Raw genomic sequence first — 21,961 nt, forward strand, 5'->3', positions numbered from 1 at the left:
GAGGCGTTCTGTTGAATGTGTCGTGTCGTAGTCATTCGCAATGTGGCAGCCTGGACTAGCGATACAGCCCCGGCTTGACGCGTCCGTCGTTACATCGGTGCGCCGTATCAGTGCCGTGGACTACGACTTCTACGTTGCGAGACCGAGATTTGCGCCGTCCGTGTTGTACTTAGGTATGCTGGTGTGAGCACTTGCTTACGTAACCTGTACTTACTAATCACATTTCTGCCCCCTCTCTTAAGAGACCTTCGAGCTTTCCACAACTGGCCATTTATCTGCACACAACTGGACGTTTTTATTTCTTTCCCGTCTTTATCACAAAGGCGATGAGACCTCATATCGCCTATCTTCTCGCACCTTTACCGCCGGCTCTGACAGAAGCGAGCTCTCGGTTCAAAACACGAATTATCTCCGGCCGTAGGAGGACCGAGGATGATGACGACGAGGTTCAACTCCAGCTCTTTTCCAGAATTCTACTCAATCTAGAGAAAGGTAGATGGGCCGCTATAATTAGCAAAGACCTTTCTAAAATGACATTAACACTTACAGACGCAACTTTCGACGCTCTGCATGCAGGCATCCCATTCAAATGGACGGAAGCAGAGCCTTACGATACAGTCAACCCCTTCGGCGACTTTCGACAAATCGACTTTAAAGCCCTCTGGACCTTCGACATACAAAATGACGTGCTACTCCATATTAACCGCCACCATCGCGCCCAGATACCACTCGGAGTTCTTCGAAGTCGTCCAGTCACTCTAGGTGACATGGAACCGCTCGGTCCGCCTGTCCCTCCACTTCTGCATCCGACGTTGGATTCAGGAATGCCGTGTTGGAAGCCTCAGATTCAAGTCGATGAGAGAAATCGCGCATTTATTTATCGCATCCTTCGCGATTTTAATCACCAATGGCGGCACATTCTTCGTAACAACTACAATACTATAACTCTACGAGTCCTTGCACGCGCTATCATCCGGCTTTCAACACTGGATTTTGAAGTTCGCGAAGAGACCAGTTCGCGACATGGTTTGGGGGGCGACTGGGTTTACATCACCGAATTGCCCACGTGGAAACCCTTCAACACAGATATTGTACATGTTGGAGACGTTCACGTAGTCATTTGCCATTCGATACAGGACGGACTTTCCAGGGCCAAGAAGCACACAACCTCTCAGCAATTTACAGCCGCTAATGGGACGAGAGACTGCGCCCGAAAGCGGCCACATTACATGATCTTGTCGGTTAAGCACATCATGCTGTGTCGTGCCATAGGTCCGAATGAACTTAAGCACACTGCTCCAGAGCCGATCTTCAATGGCAATCACGGCGTCGGACCTCCATCGAACCTGGCTCTAGATTACCTCCTCTGGGCTACAGCTCCAGCTATTGGTTCAATCCCCACACCCCTTCGATCGCTGCCGATTGAGGTCCAGGACATCATACTAGGCTATGCCTCTGTAGGACCCGTAGCTTCTGCTAAAATTGGCTGCCTACTCAGCCTAGGAACGCCTTTCTTGTGGAAAGATGGTCTTCTAGAGATCAAATTGGAGGAGGCATGCAGGGATCGCCACCGTTGGTTGCCTGTCAAATCTCAGCTCTGGTTTTCTGAGAGCAGAGTTGGCATAACATATAGAGGCAGAGCGTAGACGAGCTACTGCCTAGGGAGCGTTCTTGAGGAAGCAGAAACAGTAGAAGTAATCGCTGGCACCCTATCTCATTCAAATGCCAGCATATTTAGACAATAACTCATCCAACAAATTTGTATTGTGGAAAGATAAAAAATAAAATACGGATATGACCTTGAACGCCCATCTATGCTTCCTCTCAATTTGATTATCGGATCATTGAAGTGGAAGCGGGTACTTCTTCAAGTACTCAAACATGGCGGTGATGTGTGCGACGTCCCTCCGCAAATGAAGACGGCCAGACATTTGCGTAAGCACTCCGTGATCTCCTTTGAAGAATCGGATCTCCATTCCAACATGAACAATACCATAGACCTTTCCAGACGATGCTCTTCGTTACTTTGTGTCGCCCTTTCTCACACTCGTTTATCTTTTTATCTGCATTGCAGTATAGCGGTTTCTTCTAGGCCATGTTACCTAACATGACTTCTTTATTATCTACTATTGTAGCGCCAATAAATTTGCGCGCTCCGATGCCTAGCCCAAAGCCATCGGCCCGACTTGGTGTCTTTGCGATAAGCGAAAAGCTAAGCTCGATCGATGATGACATACATTCCACCTCTCCCTTTCTTTTGCCAGACAGGTTCATTGATTGGATTTTCTCTTGACCTTCCTCTCCATGGTGTTCCTAATGTAAGCCTGCATTTGTCCACTCTCCCAGTTTGCATCTTTACTCTTATACTGTACTACCTGTCTAACAAATGACCAAGCCGCGGGTGATCTACTGGTTCCGTACAGACCTCCGGCTTCACGACTCGCCAGCTCTAAAGGCCGCTTTAGATCTCAAACCAGAATGCCTCTATCCCATCTGGACGTGGGATCCGCACTATGTCTACAGGGCCCGAGCCGGTCCCAACCGCTGGCAGTTCCTTCTCGACTGCCAGAACGATCTGTCTAACTCAATCACCAAGCTCAACCCGAATTCAAAGCTCTTCGTTATTCGCGTAGCGCCGCAGACGCTGTTTTCTAAGCTCTTTCGCGAGTGGCAGATCACGCATTTGGTGTTCGAGAAGGATACGGACGCGTATGCGCGCGAGAGGGATGACAAGGTAATGGAGTTGGCGAAGGAGGCGGGGGTGGAGGTCGTCGTGAAGACGGGGCGGACGCTGTATGATCCGGATGAGTTGGTCAAGCACAATAAGGGGAAGCCAACGATGAGCATCAGCCAGGTCCAGGCTGCAGGCGCGAAGATTGGACATATCCCCAGACCGATTCCCGCGCCAAAGTCTCTTCCTGACCCGGGCAAGACCGAGCTGAGTTTCGATCAGGAGAAGCCCGCCAGTGATCTGGACTTCAATGCGATTCGGCGAAATGCGGACGAGAAGTCGTACAACGCGCTTGCGGGACCTAATGGTGACTTTGCGGTACCTACGATGGAAGAGCTCGGCTTGAAGGAAGCAACGACACCACACCGAGGAGGCGAAACCATAGCCCTCAAAATGCTAGACGAGATCGCCGCAAACGAAGACTACACCGCAACCTTCGAGAAGCCCAAAACCGCCCCAACAGCCTTCGAACCACAAGCCACAACCCTCCTCTCACCCCACCTGCACTTCGGCTCCCTCAGCAGCCGCGAATTCTACTGGCGCGCCCAAGATATCGTCTCCACATACGCAGGCAAAGCCTCCCACCCACCCACCAGCCTCACCGGCCAACTCCTCTTCCGCGACATGTACTTCGGCGCGCAAGCCGCCCTCGGCCACGCCTTCGCCCAAACATACAACAACCCGCACTGCCGCTTCATCCCCTGGCACCTGCCCTCCTCCATCGACCCCAAAACCGGCCTCACAACCGGCACCTACCTCGTCGACAGCGCCGCCGCCGAAATCTTCTTCCAGCGCTGGAAAGAGGGCCGCACCGGCTTCCCCTGGATCGACGCGCTCATGCGGCAGCTCAGGCAAGAAGGCTGGATCCACCATCTCGGGCGGCACGCCGTGGCCTGCTTCCTCACGCGCGGCGGGTGCTACGTCGACTGGGAGCGCGGGGCCGCGGTGTTCGAGGAGTGGCTGATCGACCACGAGGCGGCGTGCAATGTTGGCAATTGGCAGTGGTTGAGCTGCACGGCTTTTTTTGCGCAGTTCTATCGGTGCTATTCGCCCGTGGCGTTTCCACGGAAGTGGGATAAGGAGGGGGCATTTGTGAGGCGGTATGTACCCGAGTTGGAGCGGTTTGATGCGAGGTTTGTTTATGAGCCGTGGAGGGCGCCGGTTGCGGATCAGAAGAGGTGGGGGTGTTTGATCAAAGGGGACGGTGTGGAAACTGAGGAAGGGGGGTTTAAGGTGTATCCGAAGCCGATGTTTGATTTCGCTGAACGGAGGGAGATTTGTATCCAGGGGATGAAGAACGCGTATCGTGTCGCATTGTATGGGAATGACCCGAAGGTTCTAGATGGGAGCTGGAGGGAGCTGTTCGACGATGCGGCCGAGGGGCCGACGGAGGGCAAAGATGGACCACCGGGCGCTATGGTAGAGCACGAGGATGCGGATGAGATGGAGATGCCTGATAAAGAGCAGACGAGTCCGAAGACTGTGAAGATTATGAAGAAGGGGGAGGCAGAGGGGAAGAAGACGGGCGTGCACAAGAGAGCTGCAAGTCAGAGAACTTTGGATGGAATGATTACGCGGAAGAGAAGAAAGAGTAAATAGGAACTCAGTGCTGAATCATAAACAGGGTGTACGCTCAAGCAGCCAAACTGGAATCTAGAGACCAGATGCCTGTAAATACCCCGAACGAAGCCCAAACACACATTCCTCCATCCCCCTGCCCACCATCAAGCCGCTCAATCCCGAAGCCGCATCCTCAGTATTACACAGGACCTCCATGTTCCACGCTCTCCCTCCCTAACCTCACTATTCAACCCCCTATGGCCTCCTCTGCTCCGTCTCCCTCTCCTCCACCCGCTTCGCCGACCCACCAACCGCAACACTAACCCTCACCTTCCCACCCCACATCTCTCGTCCATCAATCTTCTCCACCGCCCTACCCGCCTCCTCCGCACTCTCAAAGTCCACAAAAGCATACCAGCCATTCCCACCCGCACGCATGTTCAGATCACCAACAGGCGACTTAACCTTCGACACAGCCCGCACCCCGAACCCCCTAAACAAATCCCGGAGCTCCAGGTCCGACGTATGTTGATCGAGCGGCTTGGGCAGCCCGCCGACCCACAATCTTCGTCCTTCGCTGGTTGGCTCTAGGAGCTCCGCAGTTGGCCGAGCGCTCTCGCGCCAGCGCGTGGAAACTAGGGTTTCGGAGTGGAGTCTTGAGCTAGAAGTGCGCTTCTGCACGCACGGTTTGATTTTTAGCGGGCGGCCGAGGAAGGTCACGCCGGCGAGCGTCTGCATGGCTGTTGTAGCTGCTTCGGTGGTGGGGAGGTCGACGAAGCAGTACGAGGGGTTGCGGGAGGTGAAGGGGTCGATGGAGATGTCGATGTTGACACTGCATGTGAACGTGTTAGCACAAAAGCAAGATTTTTCGGAGAACAGGGAAAATGGAGTGGTTTTCAGGCTGATGGTGGAGGAGAGAAACGCACATAGAGAAGCCCGCTGCTTCGAACAGCTGCGCTACGTCGCGTCGCTGCGCCGTGTATGGCATGTTTCCTACATAGATACGCGGGCCTTCTGTGGTCTGCTGCGTTGGCTCGTGGCGCGTCTCCTGCTCTTTCCGCACGCGTCGCTGCTTCTCCCGCTGGTTTCGCTCGTGCCGTTGGTCGCGGTGTGGGGTCTGCTGGCCTGGGCTCGATGCCCTTGGCTCGACGTCTTGGGATCGCCAGTTTGTAGAGTTGAGTGCACGGTTGGGCGGCATTGTAGGTGCAAGTTGGGGAAAAATAGATTGTGAAGATGGTTGGTGTCTACGAGATGATGGGGTAGGAGTAGCGGATTGAGGGCTGTTGATTGTCGTTTCTTTGTGTGAGGTTGAAATGTTCTTTGTTTAGCACTGTCGCTGTCTCCGCAGGCGCAGGGGTGCAGGCTGGCCTCGGGATGTTGCAGCACTGTGGTCGCAATTGCCTGAATGGCAGTCGAGCCCTTGTGCGTAGTTGATATTGATTTATCGTCAAACGCACACAAGTACTTCGCTCCAACAACCCAGTAGATAAACTTCTCCTCAAAATCGCCCCTCCCCCACCACCGTCGCTCAACCACACAACCATCACACACGAACTGCAAACCATCCAAATGCCTTGCCCTTGTCTCCACACACGCACATCCCACCTTCTACAACCTCAGCCCCTCCCCCAACAAAACGCCATACCACACCATCCCCAAAAACCCCACCAAATTAACCAAACTACTAACCCCATGCAACACGCCAAACCGCCTATTCAACGCCATCATCTCCTCACTATGCGGGCCCTTATCATAGCTCTTCTTACCATCCCTAGTCTCCTGATGTTTCCTCAAGCGCATGATCTCCGTCGTCTGCGGGCCGACGTACAGCCAATTGGCCAGGCCGGTAACCAGCATTGTCGATATAAGCGTGAAGGCGAGGCGGTCGGTTGATGTTTGGGCGGAGGACGGGTGCAGAGATGAGGGGCCGCGCGGGAAGGTTAGGTACATGAGGAGCGGGCAGAGGGATTGCAGCGTGAAGTAGGCGGGGAAGGTGTTCTTTTGGAGGGTGGAGAATTGCGGACGCGGGAGCACGCGGAAGGCTATGATGCCGCCGATGAAGGATTGGAAGAGCGTGGAGCCGAGGAGGGTGCCGTAGCTACGGTGCGTTAGTGCTTGGTCGAGCATGATGAGGGCTGGGATGGGGAGGAGAGCGGTACCTTAGTAGGTGGTACGCAGCGGGATTCTTGAAAGAGGATAGAGAGGACATGTTGCTGGGTCGTCTGGAGTGGTGATAGCAATTGTAGGGAGTGTGGGAGTGCGCTGTCTAGGTTTCGCAATGACGAGATACCAAACCTATTGCCTTCGGAGGTGCGATTGATAACAATACGAAGTTTCCAAGGTCGTAAACAAAGTGGTGACAAGTCGTAAGCTCACCTCTCATATCCCGAGGTCTGAAACCCAGCATCAATGATGCGCTCTTCCTCCTGCCCCACGCTAACCCAAAATCCGTTAAATCCGACTGCCCCACCCACAGCTGTCAAACCATCGAACTCTCTCCTCGTCCAAGTCTTTGTCTAGGGCTTCAAGATACTGCGATTGTCAACACACATATGCTCCTCCCGTCGCTAATCTCCCTCCGCCGCCCAACCGACTCGCCGCTCTCGCCGGAAGATATCTTCGGGTCGTCCCTCGGCGGCATCTTCACGGACGACCTGCAGAACCAGCACGGCGATGATCCGAACACGGTGATCCTATACCGGCCCTCGAACCCCGCATACAAAGAGCTTGAGTTCAGGACAGCGGACGTTGATGGCGAGGAGCAGCGGCGCAAGTTTGCGCATTATCTGTGGAATGCCGGGATATTGATGGCGGAGCTGATGGGAGGAAGACCGGGGGAGAATAGGGCGCGGGACAGTGGTGTTGGGATCGAATCGATTAGTGAGCACGAGGCTTGGAAGGATGGAGAGTGGTGGACTAGTAGAGAGGAAGAAGAGCGGTGGAGCGTGAAGGGACAACGGGTCCTTGAGCTGGGTGCAGGTGCGTTGGGCTGAACGCAAATACAAACAAATCAAAGAGCGAAAAGGAAGACTGATGGAAGAGTCACAGGAGTCGGATTGGGTGGCATAATGAGTGCTCTGACGGGAGCTGAAGAGGTACGGTCCTAATGATATTGGCGGATGAGCCGCGCGATGCTGACGTCAACTAGGTAGCCATCACCGACTATCCCGCACCGCCGATTCTCGACACGATCGAGACGAACGTCTCCAACAATCTCCCTCACGATCTCCGCTCCAAAATGATGGTCCAGGGCCATCAATGGGGCGACTTCGTTTCGGAGTTCGCAACCTCACACGCCCATCGCCATACGCGCATACTGGCAGCCGACTGCCTTTGGATGCCGCACGAGCACGAAAACCTCGCCCACTCCATGCTCCACTTCCTCTCCGAGTCTCCCGACGCTCGCATATTCGTCATAGCTGGATTCCATACCGGGCGTGCTAGGGTAGCTCCATTCTTCGAGGAGACGGTACCCCTGGTGGGAATGCAGATCGAGGAGATATACGAGATGAATGCGGAGGGTAAGCGCCGTCCATGGGCGAAGGAGAGAGACGGTGGGCGGGAGGATATCGGCGAGCGGAAGAAGTGGTTGGTCGTGGCGAGGTTGAGGCGTCGAGCTGAGCCATGACAGCTTCTCAAGGAGTTGTCTGAGCGAAAGCTCGAGGGTGTTGTCGATATCTCCAGATCATAGCACACCTAGATCACCTCTTCTTGAAACATAGCGTGCACACACTCGTCCCTGTCCTCCCTCCAAACGTAAAGCTCGGATACTTCACCTTATCTTCGTACACAAGCTCTCCACCGTCAACCTCAAACCAGCCCTTTAATTCTTCATCAGTCCAATTACAACTTGTAATCAGAAACCTGCCTCCTCTCTTTATCAACCTCTCTACCTTCTCCCTATAGCCCTCGCATATTCTACGTCCCTGCGCATCCATCTCCTGCGAGAGGCAAATCGCGTCGAATGTGCCTTTATCAAGAACGACGTCGAAGCCAGACGAGGGAAGCCAGGCGCCGGGCGGCTGGGCAAGGACGTCCCATTCGTAAAACCGCACATCAGCGTAGTCTTCGCCTTTGCTCGTGCAAATCTCTCTCGCGAGCTTGACGCTCTGCGCCGAGTAATCCACGCCCACCATTTCGCCCAACCAGCCGTCTTCTCTCAGTACAAACAGCAGGTGTCCGTTCCCAGTTCCAAGGTCGAGGAACTGTGTAAGCTGTCTTGTCTTTCCTTCCCCAGCTCCGTCGGCAGCTTCTTCTCCACCCTTGTGCAACTGCCCCTCGTCGGCGAGGTTCTCCAAGAATGACAGCATGCGCTCCTCGGCTCCCGCGTCGCTGAACCATATCGTTCCTTCGTCGTCGGCGTTCGATGCGAAGTTCTGGAGCTCGGTCGTGTACGCGGTGTCCCAGTAAGACTTGGTGCCCAGTTCGGAGGGGTTTAGGTGCGCTGGATTCGACATCCCTTCTCAGCGAACTGCTCGGACTATGCGAATGAGAATCTGTGAAGGATGTAGCGGGAGTGAAGGGTGAGAGTGGAAGTGAAGGTGAAGGTGAGGGGCAGTTCTTTAGACTTTTCTGGAAGGGTGGATTGGTACCTGAGCTAAAATAAGCGAGTACGATGTGGGGTGAAAGTTACGAGCAGCTATGACGTCGGTGACTGTTGTCAACCGCCTTTTTCGTCTCCGGGTCTGAGGAAACGCCAAAACCAAAAACCTCAATACCGTTGCTGATCCTTCTTTTCCGGAAATTCCTCTACGATATACACAGCAACGAGCAACATGGCGGACATGGACTCCACCTCGCCACCGCATACCTTTCTTCCAATGATCGGTCTTCTTCTGGTGTCGGGCTATGGAATGTATCATTGCTACCATATCATTACGCGCTTCCGGCAGTATGAGGAGCAGACGGATAAGGTTGCGGAGTACTTCGACACGGTAGCCCAGCGTCTCTACAGGACACGTACCACGCAAATGGGTGCTACCATCGCCGTACATCTCCCCTACACTTGTTGAAGGCCTTCTGGAGTGGCTTTCTAAAGTCGCCGTCTAAGAGTACTTAAATCAGATCGACCAGACCACCCGCTAATAACTTCTAGGTCCTCATATCCTTCGTAACCGCAGAGCTACTCGTGTGCATCCACAATCAGAAACACCTCGTTGCCGCGGCGCTCTTCAACACCGCCATCCTCTTCTTCTCTCGCACCCAGATGGCCAACTTCTGGAACGACAGGAACCAACTCAGGGTCCCGTTCATCGAGAAATTCAACGAAGCGATCGAGGGCAGCGAGATCGTGGTCAAGGTGCTGGGGTGGCTTTGTGGGGCATGGTTCGTCGCGGGCTTCCTCTGGTTATGCGGGATGTAGAGCACGACGGGAGACAATGGGTGCTTGGGGGCTAGCGCCGGGTTCATGGCGGGGATGCAGCTTGCCTCTACGGAGGCCCAAGACAGCTGCGTAGAGTACTGCAGTGAGTAGACCCTAGGGATCCGCCGGGAATCGAGGTCATTGTAATTCCTCGGTCTCTAGCGCAGAAATGAACGGGCATCGCTCGATGTGGCCAAAAATCAAGCCAGGCCTCCCATCTCCCTTGCAACTCTCAGACTCTCCGCTTCTCTGACCCAGTCTTCGATTCGCGCGCCTACATCTCCTACGAGTCGCTCGTACGTCTCACCCATGAAGAATAACGTCGTATGTGCCGCGACTTCATCGATGTTTTCCATGAAGACACGAATCCACGTGGGATCCTTATTACCATACGCATCTTTGGGCGGCAGCATGCAGAACTTCTTGAGGCGCTTCTTCTTGGGAGCGCCTTCGGGCCCCGGCGTAGACGCATTCGTGTCTGTTGTTGCAAGCGAATATGTCGAATCCGTATACGTGGACGACGGATGGCTTTGCTCGTTCGGGTCCACTTGGTTCAAGATGGCGCTGTGCGAGAAATCGTAGTTACCGTATGGGCTCGCCCCTTGGCTGTGAGACTGTCCGGTCACTCCCAGCTGCATAACGCCAAAGTCTTCCTCGAGCTGCTCGGGCTCAATAGCGCTCTCTGTCTTCTTTTCGTGAATAGGAACTTTCTTTCGTGTGAGTTCCTTTTCCTTCTGTTTCCTGAATTTCTCCTGCATTTTCGATCGCTCCTTGATGACCTTGTTGCGTGACTTGACTGCCTGCTGATACTCTTTGCTGGCTTGCTCGTACTCTTTCTCAGCCGATTCCATCTGCGCTTCATCGGTGTACAGTGAAAGATCGACAAATGGCGGCTCCTGGGGTATGGGCGGGATCTCAGGTAAGTGAGGTCCATCTTTCTCTACAGGATTCTCCCCAAACGGTAACTCTCCTATCGGAGACGTCGCGGATGGTGGCATTTCTGGTGTAACGGGCACCACTTCGTTGTCCCGATGTTGCTCGACTGAAATTCGAGGGCTTCTCGGCGTAGTATCCGGCGGAGTTGTATTCAGCGTCAACTGCGAGGCAGAGGTAAGCGCGGTGGTGTTACTATCTTGGTGTTGTAATCCTCTGCTGGCCGGCCGAGATGGAGACGGCGATTTTGGAGACTTTGGCTTCTTTGGCCTCCCTGTGCTGGCGGTGTAGTAATTCGCGAATCGTATGCGGGGGGGATCCTCAACTTCGGGATTCGCAGATCTCCTCTTCTTCTCGTCGTCTTCTTCCAAAGCCCGGATCCTCGCATAACGGGCCTTCAGAGAGCGATAGTCTGCCATGGCGCCACCGAACTCCAGGTGCGATCTCACCAAGCCTTTTGAAGCTTTGACGATGCCGTTTGAGTGTTTGTTCAGCCAATGCAGCGTGTTTTCCCAGCCTTTCCGAACTGGGAGATGCACATCGTTGTAGAAAGTTGGGTTGAAGTTGGGGTCGGATGGTCTGGGGTTGAAGAGCGTATTCATGCGGCTCAGCCTTTTCCCACTCGAAGTCGGATCCGCCTCCGCCTCTACTGCGGCCTCCTCTGGCATGGGCCATGGTTTGAAGATGCTCCCAAGTCCAGCTTTCACGATACCGGGATGCATACCAACGAAGGGAACATCGAAGTTGATAGTGCCAATGATGCGGTGGCGGAATAGTAGAGCTATGTCGGCAGCAATCAGTCCGCCCATGGAGTGTGCAAGGAGAATGACATCGGTCCAAGGGTTCTCATGTGGTGCGAGCCTGTTGCGGAAGTTAGGACACGCCTTAGCGTGACTCTCGAAGCTTGGTGCTACCTAGGTAGACATACCATTTGGAGAACTCGTCCCTTGCGACCTCGAGAGCGTAGCGCGATCGATACTTTGGGTATAACTTGGTATGCACAACGTGCGAGTCGCCGAGAGTAATGGTCACGAGATTATGCACATGTGCTGGGAAGCTCCGGAAGCTGGTTTCGTCCCCCAAGAAGCCGTGGATGAAGACTAACAGCAGCCGTCGCCTGCCGGCCGTTTCGGCATCCGGGACGAGCGACTGGGTCGATGAAGATCGCGGGTCGCGCGCAGACATTGCCGTGTGTGAGGAGTAAGGATGAGTATGGTAGACATCGCCCGATGGCCGTGGGGGAAGAGGCGGTGGTGGAGCATCGTCATTGTGGTGGTTCGCGCCTGCCGGCTGTTGTGATGACGACATGCCGAGGGCTCTGAGTGGCTGAGGCAGTCACTTAAACAACGTCCATTCTGGAGGAAGTGGAAGGGTTATGTTCGAGATGGAGTCGAAGCTTGGCTGCCGCTTCTTGGACCGAAACAGGATCTTGGAGAAGTGACGTGGCTCGGACGTGCATGTTTAATCGCTGAATGGGCAAGCAAAGTAGAGAGGAGTAAACACGTAGCTGGGAGGCGCCAAATGCGAGGAACTACTTCTGCAACGGCTATCTCCTACTGCACTGGCGTGGTTGAGGCCTGTGTTGCGGTGTTGGTAGAGCATTGCCCCTCATTATTACTTAGACTGCGGGGAATACTTGATCCGAACCTCACGGTTCACGGGTGGCAACATGCGGCGTGCCTGACTAGCGATGAATCTTGCATGGCTTCGGAGGAATAGTAAAGACGGGTCTGACTACTGCGTGCGAGACGTGTGAAAGGCTCCAGTTCAGGAATACACCAGTATGTGGGCCCACGTGATGGCGCCCATGCTTACGTAGCACCCCGGTCGCAACGTCCGTCGCGACGGCTTGGCAATATTGAGTGGCTCCAACCGCAAATTGCTTCGAACTACCAGCCGCCCATCAATTCCCGACGTGCTCTCGCGTCAGACCAGAGATTGAGTCGGGCATGATAGGGGCGGCCACGGCCAAAAATACAGCTGTCGAGCTCCGGTCATCAGGCGTTGCGGTGGTGCACAGGTGACTGACAGTGACAAGTCCGTCGTTGGGAAAGCGCGGGCGGCTCCATCGCTCCATCGCTCCTGCAGCGGGACAAGAAATTGGAACTCATCGGTGGGCCCGTGCGCCCTCTCTGCGCCGAACCGGCAGAGAAACACGGCGGCCCTTCAGGTGAGACGCTGCCCTGCGCCAGCACGGCATTTGCCACGATTAAACATTCTGTCCAAACAAACACCCCTCGCTGCCGGGCGTCTTAACTCCTTTTCTATCGCTCCCAGCCCTCCCCCGGCGCTCGTCATCACGATATCGTGAGCGGGTCTGTGCTATGCCTGCGCTGGCTTGCCGAAATTTGCGCGCAGGGATCCCAATTGCAACCCCGGCCCTCCTGCGCGCCCATTGGCCACGCCTCCCAACGTCCCGTGTGCCCACCCCATCGCCAGCCTTCTCCTCGCTGGCTTTCTTCTGTCGCGCAGCGTGCGCTTCCTCACCACCACGACCTCCGCTGCGACGTCGCGACAACCGACCCTCTCCGGGCTGCCAGCGCTGGAGCGCGTCCAGGACCGAGTGCTGCTTGCCAACCCACAACCCATCGAGCCCCGTCACGCGATAACCCCCCGACCGTGTACCATAGCACAACAGATATCGTCTCTAATAAAGGGTCCCACCGCTCGTCGTCGCCCACACGCGAATTGCGCAAAATTGCCGCCCGCCCGCACGTTGTAGCTGAGCGAATGTTGGTCGACTGAGGTGTGTATGCTGCCATCTCTACCTGTGACTTCACCCGTGAAGCGATTGGAGCGCTGATCGCTCACCAGGTCACTCGTTCCACTGCCGGTCTATCTGGCGTCCGTTCTTTTAGCTTTCCACGCTCTTTCACCACCGTACATACACCGCATCCATTGACTGGACCTTGACAAGAGCTCAAGCCTCATCGTCCGCTCATTCGCATCGCCGCCGACGTCCACATCCAACTTTTTACGCTCTCTAAACCCATGCACCGCGATATTGAGTTTGCCACATCTCTGAGAGCACCACTCGCGCCTAAGTAGCGTCGGCCATCCAACATCTCATGGAAACGATAGCATTACCGTCCCGTATATCCAGAGTCGATTCACGCTACCGCCACTGGGCGCAGGACGTATCGCCCCAGGGGAAGGCGGTACAGAGACCGCGGAGGGAAGAGGAGGAGCAGGAGGAGGCACTGTTGCACGACAGTCTCGACGAGCCGTTGCTGCTACGGGAACAGAAAGGGCGAGCTGTCATGGGACGGGCTCATCGCCTGTTCCACCGGCGCGCGGAGCAGAAAACGTCTCGCACTCTGACCGTGAAAGTGGAAGTTGTTGCTACTTTGGATGCCAGTGGAAATATTATCGGGCAGGAGACTGCGACGGCTTCAATACCACAGGTGCCGGCAGTACCCACGGATCCGTTGCCTTCGGTTCCTGCAGTACCTCCTTTTCCAAGCGACTTGACAGTTCCCGCATATCCATGGCCTTCAGGCGTACCAACTGGCGTCGCTGGAGGCTCCGGCACACAAGTTGTCATTTCGCCTGCGCCAACAAGCACAGCACTCCCCTCTTCGGCGGGGTTTAATTCCACTATACCTAGTGAGTTGCACCACCTGTATGCACTTTTCATGTCTGACACGGAAAATAGGTACAATCACGTTAGGAACATCATTTTCCTCAGCGCGTAATAGCACCTCCACATCATCTTCGTCATCATCGCGATCGTCCAGCCGACCTTCGACCTCATCCACCCGAACATCAACGTCGTCTACATCAGTACCCTCCTCCAGCTTTTCAAGCGCGGCCACCTCTACCTCTGCTTATGGAGGAGGTGGCGGGGGTGGCAACCCCGAAAACACGGCACCGCCTCCGGCAGCGACAACGACCGCCGCGGTAACCAATGCCGGCTCTGACGGCAGTAGCCCTCTCGGGACTCCTCAGGTCGTTGGCACTGTCTTCGGGAGTCTTGCAGGTGCTGCACTTCTTCTAGCTCTGATATTGTTTCTCATCAGGCGACACAAGCGCGCACAACGTGGCGCTACTCAGCTCACAGGAGACGATAGCACTGATAACCAGCCCATTACCCAGTCGGCTGCCCGGACCAGCTTTATCCCTCCCTCCTTCCTGAACCGCTTCTCAGGTGCCTCCAGGTCGACTGTAGGGAGCAGCGGCACGGGCGAGCGAGGCTTCCAGCGGATATCCGGACGGAAGCTTCCGTCAGCGTTCAGCGAAGGCATAACATCTGAGCAGATTGCTCGTGGTGAGGGTACAATGTCTGGATCCTCGTTCTATCGCGACGACAAGGGCCTCTACGGCGGCCCAGGCATCGTCCCCAAAGACTTCGGGAAGGAGACCGAGCCGCCCTCCAGCTCTGGTGCAGTAGGGCTCAAAGAGACTCTAATGCCCAGCCCCGCACGGACGCCCATAATCCACCATCCAGACGACGCGCCGCCATTCGGTACCAGCCGCAATGGTGGAGGGTCAACGCTAAGCCCACCACATACTCCCAACCCAGATTTTCCGCCGCGAGGCACCCTAGGGAGAAGTCATCCATCACACGATGGCTCACGGAGCTCCCGCTTCACGGAGAATGTATGACGATCTGGACCTTTTTCTCTGTACTTCTATACTGTCTTTTCCGCAATATTTCCTCACGACACGCATGCACGTGCATAGAGCCGGCATTCCTTCCCTGTTACTGTTATCGACGTCGGCTCCCTTTTGTATACCCCCGAGGAGCCTAGCGTCCAGCGTCCCCGCACGGCACGCACTGCAAATACCCCAACAAAATATCGACTCACCCACATACTCTCCTTAATACCGGCCGCATTTACGACGGTCGCGCGCTAATGTTTTGTGTCTTGATCGGTCCTTCCAAGGTTCTGCGTTATTATTTCATTCCTCTTGTCCTTCTGTTACGGCACGCGAGATTGGCATCTAGTGCGTGTCTCATACCCCGGGTTCGCCGTCGACGTTGGTGCTCTTTGCCGTCGGCCCGACCCCTATTTGCCTTATTCTTCTTGTATATAGTTACCGGCCTCCCGCGGACCAAGGCTAGGTGGTGGGTCCGGGGTTATGCATATGCTTGCGATGTTTGTCATGTCCTTGATACGGCTAGGAGGGCTCGGGGAAAGGAATAGGAAGGCCAATTCCCTTGTTGATAGGCGTGCGTGGTGCGAAAGGTGCACTGTAATTTCCAATGCTAAAGTTCAGCTAGACTCTTCAATTGAAATGGAGGTGACACAAGTGAAGCGCTATGCCTGCATCAGTGTGAGCCGCGCCATTACTGCCGTTTGGCGAACGCCCAGTAGTACGTTCTAAGAATCCATTCAATCAGAGGACTTGCAAACGGGCAATCAGGGTAGAGAGATGTACGGCGGCTCGCTAGATCATGCCTTCCACCGCTCACCACCAGCCTTCCACACCGTAGGCCCGCTCACTCTCTCGATATGGCGCCGTACATTGATTCCCCTCCTCCACTTACCTCTTCGACTCACCAGCGTGAAAACGCGGCGTACAATTCCAATGCGAACCTTGCGTTTTCGCGAGCGGTCCAGTACAGACAGCTCGTCTCGAGGGCGGTGACGCAGCGCCTGCACTCGCTATCGCTAGATGATCTCACTACCTTCAGCGGCGATGCGTGGGAAAAGACGGATCGTGTGAAAGCGAGGGAACGCGTGAGGAGGGATGTTCAGCTTTTGGGAGTCGCTTGGGGTATGTACATACGTGGCATGGAAAAAAGAAAGGACCGGACAGTGTTGATTGAGAATGATAACGCTGATGATGTCATGGTAGACACGTTTAAGCGGGATGTCGAGAGGGCGGGGGAGGAGAGACATGTTCTGAGCCCCGTGAGGTATGAAGCGGTAAAGAGCGTAAATGGCAGCGGCAACGGCAATGGGGACGGGAAGGCGGTTGCGCAGAATAGAGAGGCTGCGTGTGAGAGGCGAGAAGATGCGGACCGCGGGGATGTGGGAGTGCGGGAGCTGCATGTGAGGCAGCAGGCGCTTGTTGGGATGTTGATGAAGCTTGGGAGGCTTAGGGGCGGTGTGTAGTGGAGTTGGGAGGAGGTTGGGGGGAGTGATTGGATTGGGGGTTAGGGCTCTCTGATCTGTATGGAGGCTTTTTATGGTGATAATGAACTGTTGCAGATGAATGGCTTTAACGATAGGTGAGGTGTGGATGTTTCTAGGATAAAGAATTCATATTTGCTTTTGAAGGAGCCGTTGGGAACGGTGATTCAGGAAAGCACCGGCGGAATCGGCATCGAGAAGAAAAGGGGGGAGGAGCTTTGAACGTAAAATTCGATGCTTGCCCGTGAAGAAGAAGTGTATGTTGGGACAGACGTCGGGACAATCAGCGGGCCGGCTCAGATCGACAAAACGATTTGATGTGCAGCCGTACATCGTTCCTCGGTTTCCGCCTTCTCTCCGCGACAACACCACCAAAAGCCTCTTCGTAGTCCTGATTCATCCCCAACTCGTTCTTTAGATGAAGGATTAGCGATTGGAGTCGCCTCTCAAGCGGCTCTCGTAGTATGAACGTCAGACAATGAGATCCCACTGAGCGATGAGTATACAGGAGATTGGATACGCTGAGAATGGGAGCGCAAGAAATCAAACCGGAATGGCGGCTAGAGCTATGACGAGAACTGTGAGCGTTCTATTGGCTATTGGAACCTTTGAGTTAAGAGACAAGAAGCGCGTAAAGAGCCGGGTGCTGATAGGGTTTCCGTTAATTTGGTGGGAGCGGTAGCCGTAATTGGTGGCATCCACACTGACCCGTGCAGTCGTCTGAGGGAGCTCCTGGAACGAAAGAGGCATAAGCTTTGCGGGAATATCTGTCTTTGAATTATGTTCGTTGAGCGCTTCTTGGGCCGTGCGCTGAAACGCGTATTCACTCCTGAGTGTGCTGCTCGACTGCCAGCCAGAATTTGGACTCCCAACGTCAGCGTGCGCTACACGATGCACATTGCTGAAGGCTCACCTAGCAACGGCGCTCATTATTTGTGCCCGTTGCTAGGTTTGTCCCCTAGCTCCTTGCCTGTGGCGTGTCTGACAGTCGTTGAGGTTTCACTCGAAAGTAAATACCTGTCTCAGCGCACCAAAATTCTTCCCCTCCCGGTCTCACAGACACACCTACACCACAACATTTTCTAATCTCACGGCTCCCGTGGATTTTATCTTCATCGACCAACGGTGCTTCCTCAGGCTACTCGGTTTGCTACCAAAGACACGTGCTCCTGTGTGCCCACGTGTTCCAAATCACGTCCAGATCGCAGCTACTCCGACAAGCGTCTCTCGAGCTGATCGGTGTATAACAATGGCACATATTGCTACCAGCTCCAATGCTTACTCCGTACTCGCCAAGTCGTACGCCTCCTAACTCTGCGCTATATACGCTAGTACATACTAACACCATGATAGGGACCCAGCACAGGTAGAACCGGGCAAAGGAACGTCGAAAAAAGCTCGCAAGCGCCATAGAAAGGCTGCGCAAAAGGCCAGCGCTTCCACCACAACGAAGGAGGAAACATTCAAGCCCCAAGAGCGGGCTGGCCAGACCAACACAGCGAACATAACTCCTACTAAGCCTGCTTTCGCCGGTGCGAAGGTCCTTCGGCTCACTGACGTAGATGTGGCTGTCAAGCAAAGTGGCTCCTCCGCGAAGTCTGGGCCGCCTCTTACGAAGTCCGTTTCCGCAGCGGTAGCTCTGGGCCATCAGATCAAGTCGCCATCAGATCTGGCGAAGCCAGGCGAGTCGTACAGTGCTGTCGCCTCAGCGGCCCAGCAGACGCCTTCTTCGCCCATTGTCCCCGGGGCCGATCGAGACGAACCCAAGCTGTCCAAATCATCTCGATCTTCGTCGCAGTGGCCTCCCTCGAATCACTTCGATGTGTTGAAAGACACTAATAGCGTCGACCCTATCGCCCCAACAGGCAAGCCCAAGGGCGTTAAAGATAAGCTAAAGGGTAGCAAGTCCGAGAAGAAGACTGGTTCACAGGGAGGCCCTTCGTTTGCGGCCCCTGCTCTCACATCTGGCAACGACGCATCGCGGCTATCGGCTTCTGCATGTTCTGAGGGTTGCGAGCCTTCCAAAGCATCTTCGAAGCTGATGCTGGTGGGATCTGCTAAGGCTGAAGTCCAGCCTGTACCGACCGCTTCAGATATCCGCAACATGGAGCCCACGAAAGCGCCTAATGCGTTGGGCAAGTCACCTACGGCTGCGGCGGGCTTCTCTACTCGCAATGCTAGAGCCTGGGCTGCTGTATCCATTCCGAAGCAAATTGGCCAACGTACCTCTACTATGTCACGTTCTGAAAATGCCACGACACCGACCGTATCAAAGAACCCTGCCGCACCCGCGCCAACTGGACCAGAGAAGAAACGTACCGAAGTCACTGCTCCAGCTATCTTGTCTCCAACACCGTCGCAAACCACAGCATCGCCAAGTGCGTCTGATAACCCCGTCACACAGTCTCCTTCAGCACTAAAATTCCCTGGCTCGGTCGAAACGATCAAGATCACTACTGCTGAGCCAATGAAGCAGCAGGCGAAGAAAGCCAGGACACAGAGCCCCGTTGTCGAGCAAGAGGTAGATGATCTGCTTCAAATGAGCCGCCCGCATCGCCAGACGCTTTTTGAGGGTCCTCAAATGGTCATCTACGTTGGCGAGAAGAGCGTCCCCAATGTAGCCAAGCGCGCCGCTATGGCTGCTTCCCGCATGCTCAACGACCACTTCAGAAAAAAACCGGAGTCGCTGGAGTATTCTTTCGAGGCTGGCTTCGTGGACCTTGCCGCCATTCGCACCCTTTTGGTCACCTGGCCTCTCCAGAGCTCCAAGGAATTCCAAGCAGGTGAGGTGCCTTTCCAGGACACCTTCGAGGAGAACATGGCTCTCCTTCGGGCAGCGCGTTTCCTTGGGATGGAGCGCTACACGAAAACCATCCTCAAGTACCATCTGGACTACCTAAAGACGTCGCTACCGGAATACTCTGAGATTGACACCGTCGAGCGGATGGCGACCTCTGACAAAGACCCGCTGTGGACATCAATGGTGAACCATCTCACCCACAGCCGCTTTAAGGGATTCATCCCAGACCCGGAAGAGTTTGCCGCCTTCCTGGACAAGCACCCGAAGCTGAAGGCGGCGATGGAGGCAGCCGATGAGTTCTTCAAGAACTCCGCAGCGAAAGAGCGTGAGAAGAAGGACCAGCGGCGTCCAGCTGAGCAGAAGGCGGGCGAAAACGCGCGGCACCAGCGCTGGCAGAAGAACAAGAAGCGCCGTGAGCGCGAGAGCGCCACAGCTGAGTCGCTATAGCACAAGTTAATGCGAATCGGAGTGGGAGTATGGGCGTGTAGTCGATCACGGCTGAGGAAGCTGCTATGCTGAGGGGTCGCTGAGGATTTCCGAGGGATCCTGTAGTCCCGCATAGGAGACAGGCGGCAGGCGTGCCGCGGAGGAATTTCGCGCCTCGGACGCCATTGGGATCATCTGAGAGATGGAGGGAGGGGTTCTTGAGGCGAGGATGGCCTTTTGTGTGCCAGAAACTCCCGCCAATTGTTCCAATGTAAGCAGAACTTATGTTACGAAATAGAATAGTGGAAGGAAGTACCTAGGAATCTGATTTTCTCGTCTAGCTCCAGCTGCGATGACGCTTTCCACGGCATCAAAGGCCATTGTACGTTGAAAGTGCGTATGTCTCTGCTAGCGTGTGGGGCAGTAATAACAGATTGATTGATTGATTTTTCTCTTTTTAAGTCACCAACCTATAGAGCACACTGACCGCTCCGGCTCTGGTAGAAGGCTTGCTTCGGGAAAGCATTGGACGGCTTCCTGGTTCCGAGGATATAAAATTTCCTGTTCTCTCTTTTGCTCTTCGCCTCTTCGTCAATGATTTGCTCTCATCTGCTTCCAACTCCTCTTTGTCTCGTCTACACACCGTTTTGCTGGAGTCCGTCGGAAGCTGGGTGCGTTGAAGGAAGGATCGCACTCCTACGCCACCTCGGGGGTGTTTCCGAGCGACGAAGACGTTCCCGCGGCGCGTCATGGGGGAGCATCCTCCGAGCCAGGTTTGCGAGGCTCAGCATCGTCTACGCTGCGGTCGCCCTGAGGGTTGGTATCGTCGTCCATTATCAGTACCGACCTGATGATGTGGAAACGAAAAGGGTTGCAGGCGGCATTGGAACGATGAATGAAGAAAAGACGCTTCCGGACGGTCCTGCGACGTGCTTAGTAATACGCTCAGCGCTAGCGGGCCATCTTGGAAGCTACTGGTATCCTCCACTTTCCATCCGCCTCGGATCGAATCGAATCGTGCCGATTACCACATTTAACGCTGTTATTTCTCTGAATGGAATGGCCAGCCATTCTAGATGCGAGTCGAGTAGCATTTGATAGCGGCTTCCGCTCGAAGCTAGATGCTCATATTTGCATAATCACACTCCGGAGATGAATCGAGGATGGGTGCCTGATTACAGGCCGTGAGATAATTCACTCAGCTCAATTCCATCATTATCTTAGCGAACCAGCATGCCCATCCGGAACTCCACATTTTGAAGTCCGATCCTCCCTCAGATTCGACCATCCCACGCTCAGATCCTCCACTCCACACTCCAGTCGCGACACAGAAGCCGACTACTTCGCAACGCGAAGAATGTTCTCCTCGTAGATAGCGGCGGTTTTGCCGGTGTTGGAATTTTCAATCTGGGCACAATGTCAGTGCCGCCGCGCTTATTCAGCAAGGATGCGGACACAGACTTCATAGCGGGGCCGCTCCTCGGACGCATCGACTTTGCGGTGGGCAAGGGTGGTTGGCTCAGTGGCCACCTTCTTGATGATGCCTGTGCTCTCGGCGGTGTTGGAGTTGGGGCCTGGTAGAGCTTAGCGGGCTAGCAGTGGGAGGAAGATACGAGTGACTTGCCACCGATGGCCTTGTAACGGACGGTCTGGCCTTCCTCGTATTGCGGCATTTTAGAGTTAGTGGTGGTTTGGTTGAGGTGGAGTCGGAAAGCGGCGGGTAGTTATTGGGTTCGTGAGTAGTTCGCCGTTGTGGTTGATTGAGGTCGTGGTGTGAGAGCCGCGTTCTGGCTGAGGTTATGCTCTCCGCTGCGCCTTCCTCGACATTGTTGGTTGACGTCAGTACCTCGCCTAAGGCACCTGGGCAGGCTAGCGCACCCGAGCGAACCTTACGCGTTATCACGGGACCTCGTGCCGTTATGGATGCGTGCAGGTGCACTCGAAACGCATTCATCCTAGCACTATCTACACTAGTGTCTACCGGTGGCTTTCGATGCCCGCAGGTGAGATGAGAAGCAAAGGATTTTTCAAGGGGTGGTGGAGGGAAGCGCAAGGACTTGTGTCCAGAG

The 21,961-nt window shown here is 54.8% G+C and overlaps 13 protein-coding genes across 13 annotated transcripts; 8 read left to right on the forward strand and 5 right to left on the reverse strand.

The window, feature by feature from the left end:
- Positions 1 to 530: 530 nt before the first annotated feature.
- On the forward strand, positions 531 to 4,330 carry BU26DRAFT_565109 (Cryptochrome/photolyase FAD-binding domain-containing protein; the record flags this gene model as incomplete). The annotated part of the gene is made up of 2 exons (XM_033833355.1): positions 531 to 1,457; positions 2,396 to 4,330. The coding sequence occupies 2 exons, from the start codon at positions 531 to 533 to the stop codon at positions 4,328 to 4,330; spliced, it is 2,862 nt and encodes a 953-aa protein (XP_033684465.1).
- A 108-nt stretch (positions 4,331 to 4,438) lies between these two features.
- BU26DRAFT_318500 (uncharacterized protein) lies at positions 4,439 to 5,694 on the reverse strand. The gene is made up of 2 exons (XM_033822011.1): positions 5,218 to 5,694; positions 4,439 to 5,123 (listed from the first exon to the last, which is right to left on the reverse strand). The coding sequence occupies exons 1-2, from the start codon at positions 5,487 to 5,489 to the stop codon at positions 4,547 to 4,549; spliced, it is 849 nt and encodes a 282-aa protein (XP_033684466.1). The 5' UTR covers positions 5,490 to 5,694; the 3' UTR covers positions 4,439 to 4,546.
- Positions 5,695 to 5,839: 145 nt separating this feature from the next.
- Positions 5,840 to 6,259, reverse strand: BU26DRAFT_519521 (uncharacterized protein). The gene has a single exon (XM_033829072.1). It carries the CDS (start codon positions 6,239 to 6,241, stop codon positions 5,900 to 5,902), a length of 342 nt encoding a protein of 113 aa, XP_033684467.1. The 5' UTR covers positions 6,242 to 6,259; the 3' UTR covers positions 5,840 to 5,899.
- A 584-nt stretch (positions 6,260 to 6,843) lies between these two features.
- Positions 6,844 to 7,919, forward strand: BU26DRAFT_427568 (uncharacterized protein; the record flags this gene model as incomplete). The annotated part of the gene is made up of 3 exons (XM_033823738.1): positions 6,844 to 7,270; positions 7,340 to 7,386; positions 7,440 to 7,919. The coding sequence occupies 3 exons, from the start codon at positions 6,844 to 6,846 to the stop codon at positions 7,917 to 7,919; spliced, it is 954 nt and encodes a 317-aa protein (XP_033684468.1).
- Positions 7,920 to 7,955: 36 nt separating this feature from the next.
- Positions 7,956 to 9,122, reverse strand: BU26DRAFT_318496 (S-adenosyl-L-methionine-dependent methyltransferase). The gene has a single exon (XM_033822010.1). The coding sequence runs from the start codon at positions 8,746 to 8,748 to the stop codon at positions 7,993 to 7,995; it is 756 nt and encodes a 251-aa protein (XP_033684469.1). The 5' UTR covers positions 8,749 to 9,122; the 3' UTR covers positions 7,956 to 7,992.
- Positions 9,112 to 9,653, forward strand: BU26DRAFT_426735 (uncharacterized protein; the record flags this gene model as incomplete). The annotated part of the gene is made up of 2 exons (XM_033823693.1): positions 9,112 to 9,279; positions 9,387 to 9,653. 2 exons carry the CDS (start codon positions 9,112 to 9,114, stop codon positions 9,651 to 9,653), a joined length of 435 nt encoding a protein of 144 aa, XP_033684470.1.
- Positions 9,654 to 9,853: 200 nt separating this feature from the next.
- BU26DRAFT_427721 (uncharacterized protein) lies at positions 9,854 to 11,771 on the reverse strand (the record flags this gene model as incomplete). Its single annotated transcript, XM_033823747.1, has 2 exons — positions 9,854 to 11,447; positions 11,515 to 11,771. The coding sequence occupies 2 exons, from the start codon at positions 11,769 to 11,771 to the stop codon at positions 9,854 to 9,856; spliced, it is 1,851 nt and encodes a 616-aa protein (XP_033684471.1).
- Positions 11,772 to 13,449: 1,678 nt separating this feature from the next.
- Positions 13,450 to 15,317, forward strand: BU26DRAFT_318572 (uncharacterized protein). The gene is made up of 2 exons (XM_033822012.1): positions 13,450 to 14,192; positions 14,242 to 15,317. Exons 1-2 carry the CDS (start codon positions 13,655 to 13,657, stop codon positions 15,189 to 15,191), a joined length of 1,488 nt encoding a protein of 495 aa, XP_033684472.1. The 5' UTR covers positions 13,450 to 13,654; the 3' UTR covers positions 15,192 to 15,317.
- BU26DRAFT_318578 (uncharacterized protein) lies at positions 15,318 to 15,830 on the forward strand. The gene is made up of 2 exons (XM_033822013.1): positions 15,318 to 15,759; positions 15,811 to 15,830. The coding sequence occupies exon 1, from the start codon at positions 15,443 to 15,445 to the stop codon at positions 15,731 to 15,733; it is 291 nt and encodes a 96-aa protein (XP_033684473.1). The 5' UTR covers positions 15,318 to 15,442; the 3' UTR covers positions 15,734 to 15,759; positions 15,811 to 15,830.
- Positions 15,831 to 16,002: 172 nt separating this feature from the next.
- On the forward strand, positions 16,003 to 16,648 carry BU26DRAFT_595370 (uncharacterized protein; the record flags this gene model as incomplete). Its single annotated transcript, XM_033834937.1, has 1 exon — positions 16,003 to 16,648. Exon 1 carries the CDS (start codon positions 16,043 to 16,045, stop codon positions 16,646 to 16,648), a length of 606 nt encoding a protein of 201 aa, XP_033684474.1. The 5' UTR covers positions 16,003 to 16,042.
- Positions 16,649 to 18,888: 2,240 nt separating this feature from the next.
- BU26DRAFT_519528 (uncharacterized protein) lies at positions 18,889 to 20,188 on the forward strand. Its single transcript, XM_033829073.1, has one exon. The coding sequence runs from the start codon at positions 18,900 to 18,902 to the stop codon at positions 19,911 to 19,913; it is 1,014 nt and encodes a 337-aa protein (XP_033684475.1). The 5' UTR covers positions 18,889 to 18,899; the 3' UTR covers positions 19,914 to 20,188.
- Positions 20,189 to 20,200: 12 nt separating this feature from the next.
- On the forward strand, positions 20,201 to 21,201 carry BU26DRAFT_318605 (uncharacterized protein). The gene has a single exon (XM_033822014.1). The coding sequence runs from the start codon at positions 20,487 to 20,489 to the stop codon at positions 20,988 to 20,990; it is 504 nt and encodes a 167-aa protein (XP_033684476.1). The 5' UTR covers positions 20,201 to 20,486; the 3' UTR covers positions 20,991 to 21,201.
- A 29-nt stretch (positions 21,202 to 21,230) lies between these two features.
- On the reverse strand, positions 21,231 to 21,565 carry BU26DRAFT_565119 (uncharacterized protein; the record flags this gene model as incomplete). Its single annotated transcript, XM_033833356.1, has 3 exons — positions 21,231 to 21,299; positions 21,354 to 21,466; positions 21,520 to 21,565. 3 exons carry the CDS (start codon positions 21,563 to 21,565, stop codon positions 21,231 to 21,233), a joined length of 228 nt encoding a protein of 75 aa, XP_033684477.1.
- Positions 21,566 to 21,961: the final 396 nt, after the last annotated feature.

The sequence above is a fragment of the Trematosphaeria pertusa genome (genome assembly GCF_010094035.1).
Source record: "Trematosphaeria pertusa strain CBS 122368 unplaced genomic scaffold BU26scaffold_7, whole genome shotgun sequence".
NCBI lineage: Eukaryota > Fungi > Ascomycota > Dothideomycetes > Pleosporales > Trematosphaeriaceae > Trematosphaeria > Trematosphaeria pertusa.